This window comes from Pelophylax lessonae (assembly GCF_965119305.1).
Source record: "Pelophylax lessonae genome assembly, chromosome: 2".
In the NCBI taxonomy this organism is placed as follows: domain Eukaryota; kingdom Metazoa; phylum Chordata; class Amphibia; order Anura; family Ranidae; genus Pelophylax; species Pelophylax lessonae.
This window is the reverse complement of record NC_138769.1, coordinates 294,095,049-294,113,825: the sequence shown is the minus strand read 5'-3', so window position 1 is coordinate 294,113,825 and position 18,777 is coordinate 294,095,049. Positions and strand designations below refer to the sequence as shown.

General features: G+C 43.4%; 1 protein-coding gene across 1 annotated transcript in view; it reads right to left on the bottom strand.

Moving 5' to 3' along the window:
• The window catches only part of LOC309548065 (putative chitinase 10), a 107,109-nt gene that overhangs the window by 40,625 nt on the left and 47,707 nt on the right, over positions 1-18,777 (bottom strand). The window contains exons 15-17 of the mRNA XM_082248034.1: positions 13,210-13,572; positions 10,493-10,653; positions 9,959-10,179 (exon numbers count right to left, since the gene is read on the bottom strand). Coding sequence (XP_082104160.1) covers positions 9,959-10,179; positions 10,493-10,653; positions 13,210-13,572 — 745 coding nt within the window. The remainder of the gene's footprint in view (positions 1-9,958; positions 10,180-10,492; positions 10,654-13,209; positions 13,573-18,777) is intronic.

The following is an 18,777-nucleotide window of genomic DNA, read 5'->3' as shown; positions in this document are numbered from 1 at the left end:
CTTTGGGCATCAAAATAATGACTGTCACCATATTACCTACTGTAAATCGATAATAGCTATGGCATAAGAATCCTAACTGTTTGTGATATCACACACTTTGGCATCATAATACTGACAATTACATTGAAGTACAATTTGTGCCAATACTATGCCTGCTATGACACAAAAATACTGACACACATCACAATAATAGGAATGACATCATAGTCTGCCTGACATTATTAAAGCATCCAGATATTGAATTAGACATCATAATTCACAAAGCTTTTTGTGGAAAAAGAAATGCTGTCCCGGGACCATTGAGACAGAAAATTTAAGTGATAAGTGATTCTAAAGTCAATTTTTTTATCTTAATGTCTTCTGTGCATTAGGGTAAAAACACCCAACAATCTTTTCTAGCACCCCTGTCCCTAAACACTTAACTGACTCCTGTCACCGCTGCAGCTCTGCCTCGGCTGCAGCACTGCTTTTTTCACTTTTTTTGGAAATATTGCTAGAGATAGAGTAAAAAGCACCACATCCCTATGATAAATAGTAACTACAATGGGGGGGGGGGGGGGGGCAAATTGGGACTTTAAAGGTGCAAATGATGGAGAAAAATCTGAATTCTCAAAAAGTGAACATTTTATTACACAAAGAAAAAAGGACAAGACAGGACATTTGATAAAATGTTAAAAGCAAAGGAATGCACTCAAAAATATCAACTCTACATGTTTCGCCATCTTCATAATAGCTTCTTCAGGAGTTTTGCCAGATATTTCTTGAGAGTGAGCATTTCTAAATTACAGAAAAAAGAAACATAAACAATAGAACAAAGGAATGATTGCTAGGGCAGAAACCAAAAGGTCCTAAATTTGATGCCCTCATACACTTCATAATTTTAACACTGATATCCAAAGGTACCTTTATAAAGACCTGACCCCTTTCTTTTGCCGGAGGTAAACACAACGTAGGCGCCAGAGACCAGATGAATGAGAAGGAAGGAACTGGGACATCTAGCCCCTTACAGTTGACCCATAGAGAGGGTGATAGCAAAGCCAAGGATGATACGTATTGAGAATGAGAAACTGCAATATAGGAATATGTTAGAAACCACATGAATTTTGTGACTTAACAATATCACATTCTGAGATGGAAGTATATTTACCTATTCTGAAATAGCAAAAAAGTACTTCAAAGGTATTCCAATATCAAAAACGGGGAGGGAGAACCAAGATTATCCCATATAAATCCACAGGAAGAAGTATCCCTTTAAACAAGACAAAAAATATATATATGGTGTGTAAATACACCTGGAATTGTAAAAGATATATATATATATGTATGCTGATGGTAAAAGGTAGGATGACCAAAAATATTTACCCTTATGAGGCAATATTGCACACATAGAGTTCCATCCACACTGATATGTAATCGGGCACCAAATTGCGATAGACTTATCCCAATGGTATGCTCCAAAGCAATACTACAGAAAGGAGAGAAGGGGGCATAAAGCACAAAGCACTTTAGTCAATATGAATAGGCCCAAAAAAGTTTTTCAGTGGAATGGTGAAAAAGAGAAATGTTCCATTACCGCAGAAATCTTCAACCGCATGTATCGTTCCCCGGTGGTCTAGTGTAATACTGACCATGTTGAGCCTGCATTTATACACCCTCTCCACTCCCGCTGCGTCTGACGTCACCGTAGGAGTGAGAGCGAGATGCACCCGGCGATCCCATTGAAGCCGAGCAGGAAGTGCGTCATACAGACGCGACCGCATCACATGATACGAGCCGGAACCGGAAGTCGGGGATGACTGCATCCGGTCCGGTCGTTATGTAAGCAGAGGAGGTGAATTGAGAGGAAGAGATAGTCAGGAATAGATTCAACACTCAGGATCAACTCAAATAGCGCTACTTAAAGCAATAATACTTACCTGAGAGAATATTGAAATATAAGAATGTAAAGGCGATTTTATAGGACACCAGTCACATACAAAAATCAGCCTCAATTAATCTCTGGTGTCTATAGTAGAAAATGTGGATTCAATTGTTGAAAGAAGAAGTAAAAAGAGAAGGAATAAAATGTAATATAAGGCTCCAAAAAAGGAAATCAGCCGGGAATCAAAGGCGGTGCTGCTACTAACCAGGCCGGACCAATTTTGCCTGGAAATATAAGGTAGGGCACCGCGGGTGCCCATATGGGCAACAAAAACAGAGGCAAGATGAAGGCCCAGTTCAAATTGCCTCTCAATTTGATGGAAAGGAGTCACCCGATCTGTTTGACGCCCACAGTCAGGCCCACCTACCGGCAAGGATAAGGAATTTGTTGAAAGCAGTTTAACAAATTAGAGAAATTCCTTGTTCTTTTGTGAGTAGTAAACTACATCTGAAAAACATAATATAATCAATTCATATCAACACTGTATAGATTAACAATGCATAAAGCATAAGAAAAAGGGGATACTGTGTCAAAGCACAGGATCCTGACCTGTTAGTTTTCAACCCTATTTGTGGATTTTAACTAACAATGAATTCTTTTGACATTGCCTAGCCAAGAAAGGGCTTGAAACTGATGGATTCATTTATACCAGGATACTGAGTGGCTGATAAATTAAATATCCATTTTGTTTCACGTTGCAATAAATTTCTGTCTACACTTCCACCTCGTTCATTCAGTGGGACATGTTCCAAAGCAAAAAAAGTCATCATTTTATCATCAAAGCCATGATATAGACCCATATGTCGACTAATGGGACTTTCGAACTTATTGTTTTTGACAAGTTTCACATGATCTCGAATTCTGTTAAAAAAAGGTCTTTTGGTTTTGCCTATATAGAAGGCTTTGCAGCTACAGTACATTATATATACAACTCCAACAGTTTGGCAATTTGCCCGTGGGATATGTTTACATTTTGAGTTTCTTTACATCCAAATGTTGGCTTAAAAATTTGTAACACAATTATCTGAACAATACCACACACAGAATAGTAGAGAAAGCAATTCTATCAACAAAAATGTATTTTGTGGAGCACCTTGTTTTGGTTATTGATAACTAGTTGATTCATACCATGCGAGGTTGGCCCACAGGAGTTATATTTCCTAGGCACAGAGGTTACGTTTTACAGTTTTTAAAATTATAAACTGCATTGTGCGTGCATGGCATTTAGTAAACAAAAAGTTAAAAAAACTAAGATAAAAAAGGGAGAGAGGTTTATGGCAAAGGAGGCATACTGAGTCTTTTCTGACACAATTCTGCTACTGTTTCTATGTTTTGGACTTTGGGCATCAAAATAATGACTGTCACCATATTACCTACTGTAAATCGATAATAGCTATGGCATAAGAATCCTAACTGTTTGTGATATCACACACTTTGGCATCATAATACTGACAATTACATTGAAGTACAATTTGTGCCAATACTATGCCTGCTATGACACAAAAATACTGACACACATCACAATAATAGGAATGACATCATAGTCTGCCTGACATTATTAAAGCATCCAGATATTGAATTAGACATCATAATTCACAAAGCTTTTTGTGGAAAAAGAAATGCTGTCCCGGGACCATTGAGACAGAAAATTTAAGTGATAAGTGATTCTAAAGTCAATTTTTTTATCTTAATGTCTTCTGTGCATTAGGGTAAAAACACCCAACAATCTTTTCTAGCACCCCTGTCCCTAAACACTTAACTGACTCCTGTCACCGCTGCAGCTCTGCCTCGGCTGCAGCACTGCTTTTTTCACTTACTGGTCTCACAGGATGCACTTACAGCAGTGGAAGCCAGTGAAGTCAGGGGGGAATCTCCCCATTGAAAACATAGGCAGCAATAAACACCTCCCCCCATCCCAAAGAGTTTCTAACCCTACTATACCAGAATTACAAAACTGGCAAGACTTGCATTTCAAAACTGTAATTTATTCTACATTTAATTTTATTAGTTTTCAAGTAATATTAGAAAGGGGGCTAATTTAAGCCCCCCTTTCTTATGGGATGGCGGAAGGGAAGAAGTACAGTTAGCTTTAGCCTAGCCATTCTGTTAGTTTAATTAGGTTTTTAGTTTTAATTCAGCCATTTTGTTGTTTAATCTTGTATAGGAGAATGACCTTTTGACTCTCCTCAGCTCTCCTAACCCCCCTTCCCGCTCTGAGGAGTCTGTCTCCCTGTAGCTGGGCAGTTTATGCCAGCTGCTTATCTTCCCTAGTGTTACAGCGAATGAGGCCCCTTCCCGCCTTCCCTTTTCCACCAATGAGCCCTCCAGTACCTCAGCTTAGGTTATATTTAATCAGGGTTCAGTGATCCCAGGGCTCAATCTCTTCAAGGAATCCCTTACCAGCGTTCCCCTCCCTCCCTCCCCTTTGGTTTGTCGCGGCTACAATATTAACTGGTTGGGTCACCTCTGCTTTGCAGAGGGGGACGTTTTGTCGTGAGTATTGATGGATGGTTTAAAATTTGTGGTTATATTTTGATGGTACAACCTGAGTTGTGCATGACTAGGTTGTTTTGTTGTGATGTTTAATTACATATTTGATTACTTATTGATGTGTGTTTTACCAGTTAATAAACAGCCGCGGCCTTTATTTATCCAAGCATTTGTGTCTGAGTGCCTTATTTATTGATAATTATGTAATTTCCTGTTTCTCTTATTTCTTAATTTAAAAAAAAAAAAGGTATGGTTAAACGTTTTTTAAATTAACTCCTTCCTGCCATCCCATATAGAATAACTATAACTATGTAATAATTATAATGCTCGCTTGCAACATATTCATTTTTTTCCATACACACTGTTGTTCATTTTCTACCACCTAGCTGCTTTAGCCTTGAGAGTAGGAACAACCTTTTCTGATTAAATTATTTTTCTATATTGTCCATGTCCTGCTATTCAACAAATACTCTGCATGCTGCCTCTTTCAAAAGAGTTTTAACCGCTTGCCGACCGCCGCAAGTACATATACTGCGGCGGTCAGCCCCGTGCAGGCAAAGTGACGTACCAGTACGTCACTGGCCTGTGAGCCAATAGGGAGCGAGCGCGTGCCGCCAAAGGCACGCTCCCGCCCCCGCTCGTTCACGGACACCTCCGCGCAAGTGACCGGCGGACCCGATGTCCGCCGGTCACTCGCGCTCGTCAGTTACAGAGGGAGAAAGGCAGGCGGCTAATGTAAACAAAGCCGCCTGTCATTCTCCCCTGTGTAACAGCAGAGATCATACGGTCCTGCTATGTAGGATCGTAGATCTCTGCTGTTACATGAAAAGCCACATCCCTGCACAGTTAGAACAGTTAGAAACACGCCCCTAGGGACACACTTAACCCCTCATTCTCTAATAAAGTTAACCCCTTCCCTGCCAGTGTCATTTTTACAGTAACAGTGCATATTTATAGCACTGATTACTGTAGTAATGTCACTCGTACCCCCAAAAGTGTCAATAATGTCAGTCAAGGGTCCGATCTGTCCGCTGCAATGTCGCAGTCCCATAAAAAAAAAAGGCAGATCGCCGCCATTACTCGTTAAAAAAAAAAAACAACAAAAATGACAAAAATCTTTCCCTTAGTTAGTAAACGCAATAACTTTTGCGCAAACCAATCAAAATACGCTTATTGTGATTTTTTTTACCAAACATATGTAGCAGAAAACAAATTGGCCAAAAATGTTACAAAATTTTGATTTTTACATTTTTTGGGGGAATTTCATGTAAAAAAATTTGAAAAATATTGTTATTTTTGCAAAATTGTCGCATTTTTTTGTTTGTAGCGCATGATCAAAAAATCGCACAGGTGATCAAATACCACCAAAAGAAAGCTCTGTTTGTGGGAAAACAAGGATGTCAAATTTGTTTAGGTACAGCATCGCACGACCGCGCAATTGTCCGTTAAAAATCACGCATCTGACAGATTAAAATCTGAGTTGTGATGCAATCCGCCCTTCCTCTATATTTGATCCAATCAGAATATGTCTTGTATTCTTGTAAAAAAATACAAGGCTTCTCTGGATGACAACAGTGCCAAAACAGAATCCACTGTGTTCAGTGTGCAAGCTATTGAAGTAGCATCCCCAAGATCACTGTTATCACTGTATGTAGTGTGGACTACTACAGGGATCTTCAGCATCATCAGCTGCCCTGTGGATATCAGATATGGATACTTGATCAGGGTAAATTGGCAAAGGAAAAAAAAATGGAGTCCTGGAGTTCCGCTTTAATTAAGAGAGGGGATATCTGCATCCAGCTACTTTTTTTTTTTTTTTTTTTTTTTAGGGTTCAACAACACCTCTCTACTTTATAAATATTCTGTAGCTCGCAGCAGTTAATTTTGTTTTGGCGCAGAGCTACTCATAAAAATGTATACCAGATTGGGATAAAACATTGCCTTCTAGCTAAGATTAGATATTGTGCTGCAGTGCAGGCATACACGATTTCTGTCACATTAATTAAGATGAATTATTTTTACAATTTATAGTCCCTTTTAGTCAATAACTAACATTCATACGTTTTGCATGTGTCATGTATTTACCAAACCAAAATATATGCCTGACACATGCCTGTTTGCGCAATGTTCATGCAACCCACCTGCCCACACCAGTATCTTCTGCATATTGCCGTCTGTCAATGCACTGACTGAAGACAGAGTAAAGACATCTACTTATAATAGGGAGGAGCAGCACATATCAGTGTGGGAACAGTGCAGGTGGTAATGCAGATATGACAGAATCCAGATTTCACATATCTAATAATTAAAGTACAAATATATATTTATCATCCCTATATAGAGTTGTAGACAGCCTAAATGGCAAATCAGAGCCTCTTTCTGGTTTCAGAATAGCTTCTTTTCCCTTTTTGCACAAACCTAAGCATTGCCAGTTAACCTTGACCAAAGCTAAATATGCCAAGGGTATCGTTTCTCATATAACTGCGTGCCAAATAGGGATAAAACATTGCCAAGTATGGTGATTCTAGCCTTTATTTGATTCAGATTATAAAATGGTGCCACAGCCATTAAAATACAGGATTTCCACCAGATTAGGTCATAGAAGTAACTGATACAATTTATAGTCCTCGTTAGTCATTTGCTAGCAAAGGATCTATCAGTCATACATTTTGCATGTGTCATGTATTGTTTTTACCAAACCAAAATACATGCCTGACTGTTCACATATTTTATATGAAAAAATTGCTTTAATCAGGATATTGTATCAGTCAAAAGGTATTAAGAAATTGAAGCTACATTCTCCACAATATAATGTGTTAAGTACTTGAATATGTACCCACAGGTCAAAAAAGTGGTAGAGTCTTTAACAACTTGAATATTTTTATTGGTTTAAAGAATGCTCCTCTTTTTTTAAATTAGATATTATTTTTAGAAAACTTTTTTTACATACAAAAGTAAAAAAAAAAACACAAAAGTAACACAAAGTAAAGTAACAATCTGTCATACATTATAGATTCGTAAAGAAAAGTAGCAAAGTACAGCTCTGAACAGATATTCACTTCTATAGGGGTATGTGATGTGAACATACATCAATGGATAACATAAAGAGAGAAACATAGTAGCATAGTAGTAATACTGGATGTTTACATCACATCTATCCATCAGGGCCATACAGGATCAAATGTGTGAGATGTATTAAACAAGTAATATGTATGTTTCTCAAAAGATTTGCATCTATTTAATTCAGACCCCCATTCTTCCACAGTGGGCAGGTTAGTAGATACCCATTTCAGGTCTATTGTCTTGCAGACAACAAAGAAGAAACTGCTAAGATCGGGTTGCTATCCATAAACAAAGAGTCACTAAGCGATATGTTACCGCATCTGAGTGTGCAGTAATATATCACACAACGTTTATTAACCACTTAAGCCCCAGAAGATTTTATCCCCTTCCTGACCAGGGGGTATTTTGCGATTCGGCATTGCGTGACTTTAACGGACAATTGCGTGGTCGTGCGACGATGTACCCAAATGAATTTGACGTCCTTTTTTTCCCACAAACAGAGCTTTCTTTTGATGGTATTTGATCACCTGTGCGATTTTTTGATCATGCGCTATAAACAAAAAAAGAGCTACAATTTTGCAAAAATAACAATATTTTTCAAATTTTTTATGTGAAATTCCCCCCCCAAAAAATGTAAAAATCAAAATTTTTTTACATTTTTGGCCAATTTGTTTTCTGCTACCTATGTTTGGTAAAAAAAATCACAATAAGCGTATTTTGATTAGTTTGCGCAAAAGTTATTGCGTTTACTAACTAAGGGAAAGATTTTTGTCATTTGTGTTTTTTTTTTTAACGAGTAATGGTGGCGATCTGCGTCTTTTTTTGCAGTACTGCGACATTGTGGCGGACAGATCGGACCCTTCACTGACATTTTTGACACTTTGGGGTTACCAGTGACATTACTACAGTAATCAGTGCTATACATATGCACTGTTACTGTAAAAATGACACTGGGAGGGAAGAGGTTAACTTTATTGGAGAGGGAGGGGTTAAGTGTGTCCCTAGGGGCGTGTTTCTTACTGTCATTGGATGTTGCTGTGTGTGTAACAGCACAGATCAACGGTCCTACATAGCAGGACCGAGTGATCTGTGCTTTTACATAGGGGAGAATGACAGGCGGCTTTGTTTACATTAGGGTCCGCCGGTCACACACGCCGGCTTCTTCGGGAACGAGCGGGGGCGGGAGCGCGCCTCCGGCGGCGCGCGCTCGCCCCCTATTCGCTCCCAGGCTAGTGACGTACCGGTACGTCACCTTGCCTGGGAGGGGCTGACCGCCGCAGTATATAGTCGGGCGGCGGTCGGCAAGTGGTTAAAAAAAACGGTGCAATTCACAGCTCACCTTAAAAACTCGCATGTGTTATTTTTTCAAAAATACTGCATGAAATTTTGCGGTAAGTTATCACAAGCAAAAAAATGTAAAGCAGCCAGCAACTTAGTCATGGCTGGTATGGCATGACTTCTCCTTGTACCCGATCAGTTGCATATAGAGCTTCATTATCAGTTGCTTTGATAACCTGAACTTCTGCAGGGTTTCAGCTTGAGAAAATTGATCCAGCAGTGTGTGCTCCTTTTTTTTTTTTTTGAAAACTCTTTTTATTTCAGGTTTTATAAGATCATACAAAACAGAGCCTGTCGGGCATTCCCAGGCTCAAAAAAAACAACAGTAACAAAAACAAAAAAAAAGAAAAAAAAGTGAAAAAATTAAACCCCTTCCCATGTGTCGATACTTTTAGAATTGTATTGAGGTCAGTACATTGTAAAATGCATAGAATTGTATGCGTTTAAGGTAAATACAACTAAACCTAAGGGACTAGACATAAATTTAGAATCCTAATATCTAGGTTTGCTATCATCCAGAGCAAATCCATGGGATCTCAATAGTCATCGTTGAATAAGGGATTATATTCTAGTTATTCATCTATTGAATCTGCGTTAGTAGAGGAGGATTCAACCCAGATATCCCATACTTTATGGAACTTTTTGATACAACCTCGAGAAAGGTAAATAGTTTTGTAATGTGGGAGTGCCACGTTTACCAATTGTTTTTCAATAATTTAGTGATGGTGCATTAGAGGATTTCCAATGCAAAACAATAGCCTTGCGTGCATAATATAGTAGCAGGCCCAGAAGTATTTTAACTGCGTGACTAGAAGCCAAGGGGTCCACAAGTCCCAGCAGACACACTTCCACTGTAAGTGGCACATGAACAGCGGTGACTGGTAATATTAAAGCTGTGACTGCAGACCAGTTCTAAATGTGTAGCCGTGGCGAGATGTAAGGATGAAGCTCTTCTCGCCTCAGCTAAATGATCGAAATTATCTGGAGTAGGAGAAGCAGAAAAGTTCTCCGCCGCTTTAAGTTCTGAATCCTCTAACTGCTGGACCTTGTGTGAAACCTTGGCACGCACTGCCTTAATAGCAGAGATATTTTCACCTCTCGCATTGGTCTTAAAGGCTTCCTAGACCATATGGGTTGTGGCTGTACCTTCATTGATTTCCCAGAATTGCCTTGATTTAGGAGAGACAATTTCATCAACCTTAGGGTCCTTCAACCACTTGGTAGCCAAGCGCCAGCAAGTATGTTCACTTTTACTTGATAATCTCAGTTTGATGGCCAGTGGGGCATGATCTGAGAGCCCTGCAGGTGGGTAGGAGATCTCCTGTACTGCTGACAATGCAGGGGTATTTCCAAACACCAAGTCTATCCTAGAACCCGATTTATGAGTGGAAGAATGAAAGGAATAAGCACTAGTGGTGTGGTGCTTCCATCTCCAAACTTCAGCATATTCAAACGTTTGCGCCCATTGAGTCAACTCCGGGGAATACAGTCTGCTTGGATTGGACGAATCCAATTGTGGGTCCAGGATAGAGTTGAAGTCTCCCGATATATATAATCTGTTGTAACCCCACCAATTTTTCATATATAGTATACAAGACCCGCTGGTTGAATGGAGGAAGAACATAGACGTTAACCAGGACATAAAAAACAGTTTTAATTTCTACTAACAATATAATGTACCGTCCCTCAGGATCTGTGAGCAAGTGAATAAACTTATAAGCTAGAGATTTATGTAACAGGATAGCCACTCCCCTAGCATAACTGGAGTATGTAGCATGGAATGCCTGCTGTATCCAGGGCCTGCGGAGAGCCAGGATCTTGCCTCTCCGGAGATGCGTCTCCTGTAGAAAAAGTACATGAGGTTTATGTTGTGTTAAGTATTTAAACATCAAGGCTCTCTTGTTTTTATCATTCAGGCCCCAGACATTCCACGATATAATAGTGATCTCCATATTTACTATGTACCCCTAAACCAAGGATTATCTAGGAGATAGACAAGGGGAGATATCCCCTTTGGTTTGAGAGAATACTTGCACAGTTGAATAACCTCAAACACATTAGTTAATGACCAATTACGTTCAATCTGTAGGTCACCTAAGAATTCCAAAGTGTACCGATCACATAATAGAAAAAAGGAAACAAAGAAAAAACCTGTAACACCCTACTGACCATTTGAATAAACAACCGGAACCAAAACTCTGGTCAGTTTTATACTCGAAATGTGTGAACTACTCTTCCTTGGTAGCGAGTTCAGTTAATGTTAACCTTCTTCCTCCGACTGAGGAGTTCCACCTCCAAGGGTGGGAGGGAGGTAGTACTCCTTGTAAGTACAGTGCAGTGTCCCTGTGGTGTAACTCCTGATGGACAAGGTATGTTGGAGCCAAAGAAGTATATATATATATATATAAAGGAAGAACAAACCATAGAACAGGCACGACTATCAGCATAAACTCTTTTAGGATCCGTTCAATATTTGCAAGACTGCAGGGAGGCAAACAGCCATGTATGTAATCAGTGGCCCAGAACAACCAGGAACCAACCTGTGTAGGGGATGGGCATCTCATCGGGCTCTCCCAAGTCCAGTGAGCCAAGCTTCAGCTGCATCCGGGGTTTCAAAAAACGGTGTGATTCCATCATACTGAACTCTCAGGCGACTTGGGTAGAGCATGCTGTACTTCAGGTTGAGGTCACGGAGGCGTCTTCGAACCTCATTAAAAGTCTTGCGTTTCTTCTGGAGCTCTTGTGAAAAGTCGGGAAACAGCATAACTTTTGCATTGCCATATTGCAGGTTCGCCTGTTTCCTGGCTTCAGCTAATATGCGATCACGATCACGGTTGTTCAGAAATCAAACTAAAAAGGGTGAGGAGGTGCCCTGGGAATATAATGGCCTAACGGCCTACCAGCACCCTATGAGCCCATTCAGCAATGTAGGTGACTGAGGTGTCAGGGATATGTAGCAAATTATGCTGGATGGTCACCTTTAGCCCACCCCCCCCCCCCCCCGGGAGACCCAGAACTCACACATTGTTGCGACGCATGCGGTTTTCAGCATTGTCGCCTAAAAAAAGGACAAAAGGACATTCTTGCCAAACCAATCTGCTAACATTTTATGAGGAGGTGAGCTGTGAGCTAGATAGGGGGGGAGACCTGTGGATGTGGTGTATCTGGAGTTCGCTAAGGCATTCAACATTGTTCTCCACAAACGCTTAATATACAAGCTAAGGTCTGCAGGCATCGACCTCAGGGTTTGTTCTTGGATAGAAAACTGGTTACATGGGCGTGTCCAAAGGGTGGTGATAAATAACGCGTATTCAGACTGGTCTAGAGTTGTAAGTGGGGTGCCCCAGGGCTCAGTCCTGGGACCAATTCCGTTTAATTTATTCATAACATAGAGGACGGAACCAGTAGCTCAATCTCAGTTTTTGCGGATGACACAAAGATATGTAGGGCAATAACTTACCGAAAGACCTGAAAAAATTACAACTACAACTACATGGCAAATGAGATTTAACATAGAGAAGTGTAGAGTATTACACTTGGGGGCAAAAAACATAAACGCAAATTATGCTCTGAGGGGGAACCTCTGGGGGAATCCAGAATGGAGAAGGATTTGCGGGTTCTAGTGGAGGATAGACTAAGTAGTAGCATGCAATTTCAGGCTGTGGCTGTCAAGGCCGGCAGAACATTAGCATGCATAAGGAAGGGGATATACCCCAGAGATAAAGCTATAATCCTGCCACTTTATAAAACCCTGGTTCAGCCACACCTGGAGTATTCTGTCTAGTTCTGGTCTCCAATCCCGAGAAAGGATATGCTGGAACTGGAGAGAGTCCAAAGAAGGGCAACTAAACTAATTAGGGGATTGGAGGACCTTAATTACGAGCAGCGATTACAAACACTTAATTTATTCTCCTTGGAGAGGAGACGCCTGAGAGGGGACATGATAGCGATCTACAAATACATCAATGGCGATCCTAGCATACGTAGAAAACGATTTAGTCTCAAGGAGTGCAAGAAGACACGTGGCCATGCAAGAAGACATGTGGCCACACAATGAGATTAGAGGAGAGGTGGTTTAACCTTATGCTGCGTAAGGGGTTCTTCACTGTAAGGGTGTACCCCATTGGTGTATGTATGGGTGATCTATGCATAAGAGGTTCTTCACTGTAAGGGCGGTGAGAATGTGGAACTCTCAAATGGTGGTAGCTGCAAGGAGTATGGCTACTTTTAAAAGACTTTTGGACATGCATCTCACAGATCATAAAACTCAGGGTTTTAGGAAATGAGCAGGCCATTGACACACACACACACACACCTATACAGGTTGAACTGGATGGACTGATGTCTTTATTCAACCTCATCTACTATGTAACTATGTAATTTTGTAAATTTTTCACCATTTGCTGTGACTCTGTAATCATAACTGCGTGTTGTTCAGGGCGATCCTCCACCTCAGATACACGTGTTTCAGACTCCTTCAGGTGGCCCCTAATCTTGTCCAGATCATTCCTAATGAGGTTGCATTCCTCAGCTAAGTGGTCTATACGGACAAGCAGTGATGTTTTGCTCTGCTCTATAGCTGCAAGTATTAGAGAAGTGTCCGTTGTTGTCTGGCTGGCCAGCAGTGTGCTATTTGTGCTTGGAGTGGGGCTGGATATACCTTCCCCCTCCATCTCTGTGAGCAGAGCCTGCAGCTTACCAAGCAAGATGGCGTCTGTGCACGAGGGAAGAGCTGGAGCCGTCGGATGTCCATGGGCGGCCTGAGCAGAGGAGGATTGCCTCTTGGGTGCCATAAAAAACACTGGGCCGTGAAGGAGTCCCTTACCAGGTAGCAGGGTCAGGTGGAAGAGATATATATCTCAGGAATCCTCAGGAGAATGTCAGGATGGCAGGAGCTCACCACAGGCACGTCTGCTCAGGTCTCTATCCGGCCACCCCCCAGTGTGCGCTCCTTCTAGATTCTTTCCTTCAAAAGGACCACTTGACATTTTCTCCTACACCTCTTCTGTATTGCTTTAAATTCCAAGAAACTGGATCCAAAGGGCTCCATAAAAATTAAATATCTTGTCTCATAGCTAGAAAAAAACTCCTCACACTCCACACTCCTCCGACACTCCACACACCTCCAGCTTGCACTTTCCCGCCTATTTTTTAAACCAATCACTGGGGGGTCTGACATTGCCATAATTGCCACATAGTTATCGCATTGTTATGGAAAGCTTTGACCAGTACCTAATTACTGCATGCAATTATTTATTTATTTATTTCCTTCAGTGAATTGACTGTAACGCCTTTTTTTTCGGTATTTGCCAATCATTTTTTGGTGTTTCCGCTAAATACCACATGTGAGCGATAGTGAATTGACATTTTCATTATCACATGTGTTAAGTGGTTACGTGACTGTCATAACGCATGTGATAACCTTTAGTGAGGTGTGCCCAATATGGCCTAAAATACAGCTGAATGGATCAATCTTCAAATCAACACCAAATCCATTAAGAGTTGTGACTACACCTTCCCAGTACCTCCTCACATTGGGACAGTGCCATAGAAATGTCTGAGGTTGAACTGTGGATGACCCTATCCAGGGCTATCTTACCGAATGGGCACGCTGGGCAGCTGCCCGGGGGCCCCACTTGCCCGGAGGGGCCCCACCTGCCAAGAGACCCAGCCCCAGCCAAGCATTAGTCCTAAATCCCGTGTGCATCCCGCCGCCAAACTTAGCAGGTGGCACCTGCCGGCCCTGCGCTGCTGTCAGTCCACTTGGGCCGTGGAGGGGGAGCCCACAACTGCAGGAATGCCTGTCCGCCTCCACGGGAACATGCGCACACAGGACAGTCGAGTCTGACTCCCATCCGTGTGTGTGTGCGCCTCCACCGGACCCAGCCACCCAACTTGGAAGCTGTCATTAGCCTGGCACTGCTGTACCAATAAATATCGCCTTATCGATAATTAGCATTTTTATTCTCAGGGGTGATTGTGTAGGCGGGGCCCCAGTGCACTGCATTGCCCGAGGCCCTTTAATGCTCTTAGGATGCCACTGACCATATCTGCTACAAGCAGGAATCATCCTGTAAGCTGATCTTGTGGAGAAGTTTGGGTGTGTGATACAGAATGAAGGATGAAAAGAGGCATCATCTTGTGCAAAACACTGACAACCACAGACATGACTCCCAGAGGCAAAGGCATAATGAGATTTGTAATTTTACAGCTGAAATTATGAGGGTGGCTTTCCCCATCACAGAGCCTCCTCCAGCTATTATTTAGCTGCTGTAGATTTTTTTTTTTTATCTTTCATCTGCTATGGTCAGACATTATTTGAGAAGTTTAGCTTTAAAACATTATCACACCCTGGACCTTGTATTTACTATATCTGTCCTCCCACAATACACAGAAATGTAATTATTTTAGTAAATATAAACTTCTAAATACCTTTTCTTATCAGCACTCATAGGCGGCTCTCTAATTAGGCAAATTAGGCGGCCGCCTAAGGCCTCGCACCTACAGGGGCCTCGCGGCCAGTGGCGGGGCGACAACATTTAGAAGGGCGCAGTCAGGAAAATCTCCCAAGTAAAAGATTGCTTTAAATCCTCGGATATAAAAGTTGCAGCAGTGTGAGAAGGAGAAGGAGATGGCCCCCGGGTGGCTGGAGGAAAAGGAGATGGCCCCTGGGTGGCTGGAGGAAAAGGAGATGGCCCCTGGGTGGCTGGGGGAGAAGGAGATGGCCCCTGGGTGGCTGGGGGAGAAGGAGATGGCCCCTGGGTGGCTGGGGGAGAAGGAGATGGCCCCTGGGTGGCTGGGGGAGAAGGAGATGGCCCCTGGGTGGTTGGAGAAGGATAGAGCCCCTGGGTGGCTGGGGGAGAGGGCCCCTGGGTGGCTGGGAGAGAGGGCCCCTGGGTGGCTGGGGGAGAGGGCCCCTGGGTGGCTGGGGGAGAGGGCCCCTGGGTGGCTGGGGGAGAGGAAGAGGTCCCTGGGTGGCTGGGGGAGAGGAAGAGGTCCCTGGGTGGCTGGGGGAGAGGAAGAGGGCCCCTGGGTGGCTGGCGGAGAAGGAGAGGGACCCTGGGTGGCTGAGGGAGAAGGAAAGGGCCTCTGGGTGGCTGAGGGAGAAGGAAAGGGCCTCTGGTGGCTGAGGGAGAAGGAAAGGGCCTCTGGGTGGCTGAGGGAGAAGGAAAGGGCCTCTGGGTGGCTGAGGGAGAAGAAGAGGGTCCCTGAGTGGCTGAGGGAGAAGGAGAGGGTCCCTGGGTGGCTAGGGGAAAATGAGATGGCCCCTGGGTGGCTGGTGGAGGATAGAGCCCCTGAGTGGCTGGGGGGAGGGCCCCTGGGTGGCTGGGGGGAGGGAGCGGACCCCTGGGTGGCTGGGGGAGAAGGAGCGGGCCCCTGGGTGGCTGGGGGAGAAGGAGCGGGCCCCTGGGTGGCTGGGGGAGAAGGAGCGGGCCCCTGGGTGGCTGGGGGAGAAGGAAAGGGTCCCTGGGTAGCTGAGGGAGAAGGAGAGGGCCCCTGGGTGGCTGGGGGAGGAGAGGGCCCCTGGGTGGCTGGGGGGAAGGAGAGGGCCCCTAGGTGGCTGGAGGAGAAGGAGAGGGACCCAGGGTGGCTGGAGAAGGAGAAGGAGGGGGATCCTGGGTGGCTGGAGGAGAAGGAGAGGGACCCTGGGTGGCTGGAGAAGGAGAGGGACCCTGGGTGGATGGAGAAGAAGGAGAGGGCCCCTGGGTGGATGGAGGAGAAGGAGAGGGCCCCTGGGTGGCTGGAGGAGAAGGAGAGGGCCCCTGGGTGGCTGTGGAAGAAGGAGAGGGCTCCTGGGTGGCTGGGGGAGAAGGAGAGAGCCCATGGGTGGCTGGAGGAGGAGGAGGCGAGGGCCCCCATGATGCCAGAGTCAGTTGCCAGGGAAGAAAGTGGAGCTGAGCCAGTCCTGCATATCTGACATCAAAGCCAAACATGGTGGAGCTGGAGCCCTTTGCCCTACACAATGACAGCACCCGAGGTGGAAGGTGAGGGGTATTGGGGCTGTGACATTATATAGCATATTGGTAGTTTTGTTTGGAGTTGTCCTTTAGATGTTTAACTCTGTGTTGTTTTTCCCCCCAGCTGTGAGGGACTGAGGAATGACAGCCCACTATGCTGGGACTTATAGTGCCCTAGAATGGGGGGGACTGAGGAATCCTCAGTTCCTCACAGAGGGCACTACAAGTTCCAGAATAGCAGGGTGCCATGCCTTAGTCCCCACAGAGGGCACTACAAGTCTTAGCATAGCAGGCAGTAGTTCCTCAGTCCCCTACAAAGAGCAGTACAAGTCCAAGCATAGCAGGCTTCCATTCCTCAGGGAGGAATGGCAGTGCACTATACTGGAATTTACAGTGCCCTCTGTGGGGTCTCAGGTACGGCAGCCTTCTGCAGTGGGACTTGTCGTGCCCTAGACTGTGGCGGACTGAGGAAGGGAAGTGTAAGTGGGACTGTGGAAACTCTGATGCAAGGGGGAGCTTTGATTACCACAGAGTTCCCTTTTACACCAGAGTCCCCAGCTTTCCCCCTTAAATCAGGGTTCCCAGAACTCCCCTTACTTCAGAGTCCCCAAAATTCCCCCTAAATCAGGGTTTCCAAAACTCCTCTTAGATCAGAGTCTTCAGAGTTCCCTCTTACAGTGTGAGGGGGAAACTCTGGAGACTCTGATGTAAAGGGGGCTCTGTAAAATTTTATTTAAGAGGGGGACTCTAATGTAAATAGGAATTCTGTGGACTCTGATGTAAGGAGGAGATGCTGGGGGGGATCTGATTTAAAGGAGAACTCTTATGTAAGGGGGGACACTGAACTCTGATGTAAGGAGGGACTCATGGCCTATAGGGAAATGCTGGGGACTGTGATGTAAGAGCAGACATATATATATATATATATATATATATATATATATATACACATATATATACATATATATACATATATATATACATACATACATACATATACATACATATATATACATATACATACATACCCAATGTGTAATGATCTTTGATTAAAGAGTTGGTTAGAGAAAATTTTAGAAACTGTGAATTCATAGTACAAAGGTTCTTAATATATGCAATTTATACAGTTAATTTTTACATTTTTATCGCTTGAATTATTTTTCCCATTATGGGCGTGAGTGGGGCCTCATGTCCAAGTTTTGCCTTAGGCCTCACAATGCCTAGAGCCGCCTCTGTCAGCACTATATAGCAATCTTGTGACTTCTATCAGTGTACAGCCAATCACTAGTTCAAGCTTGCAGGAGGATTTTTCATTCTCTTTTGACTATCCTATGAGACTGCATGACCCCTGACCCTCTGTCTGGACAGTGCTGATTGGCCCTGTGCAGGACACATGCACCCTCCCAAAAAAAAAAAAACTCTAGCAATACACACCAAAATGAGCATGTGCAGAGTACCCCCAAGGCTCTGTACTGTCAGCAGATAGTTTGGGGACTGTGGAAGAAGGGAAGGATCAGAGAAGCAAGAATCAAACAGCCTTTTTACACAATGTGGATGATAAACCCCTTAGGTTTCATAATGAGTATAATAATAATGCCTTACTGCATATACAGACTGATTTTACTGTTGTGGGTTTAGTAACACTTTAAGGCCACGTTCACACCACGGTGCATCGATGTCAGTTTTTCTGCACGTGTTCTGCAAGAGCACACAAAAAAACAATGGTTCTCTATGTGCCGTGTTCACACCACAACCTGTGGATTTTTTCTGCACAGGAATCTGCAACTCGTATGCAGTTTTGCATGGAAAAAAAACTGACATGACATCTATATTAGTGTGAACAGGGCACATAACTGACACACATGAAAACTGATGTCAATGTGCATAAAAACGAACGTCCACGTGCATGAAAACTGAGGTAAACTGATGAATCTCAGCAGTTTTCCCTTCAGTTCCCATCAGTTTTTATGCACTTATGGTGTGAACGAGCCCTAAAGCCTCGCCTGA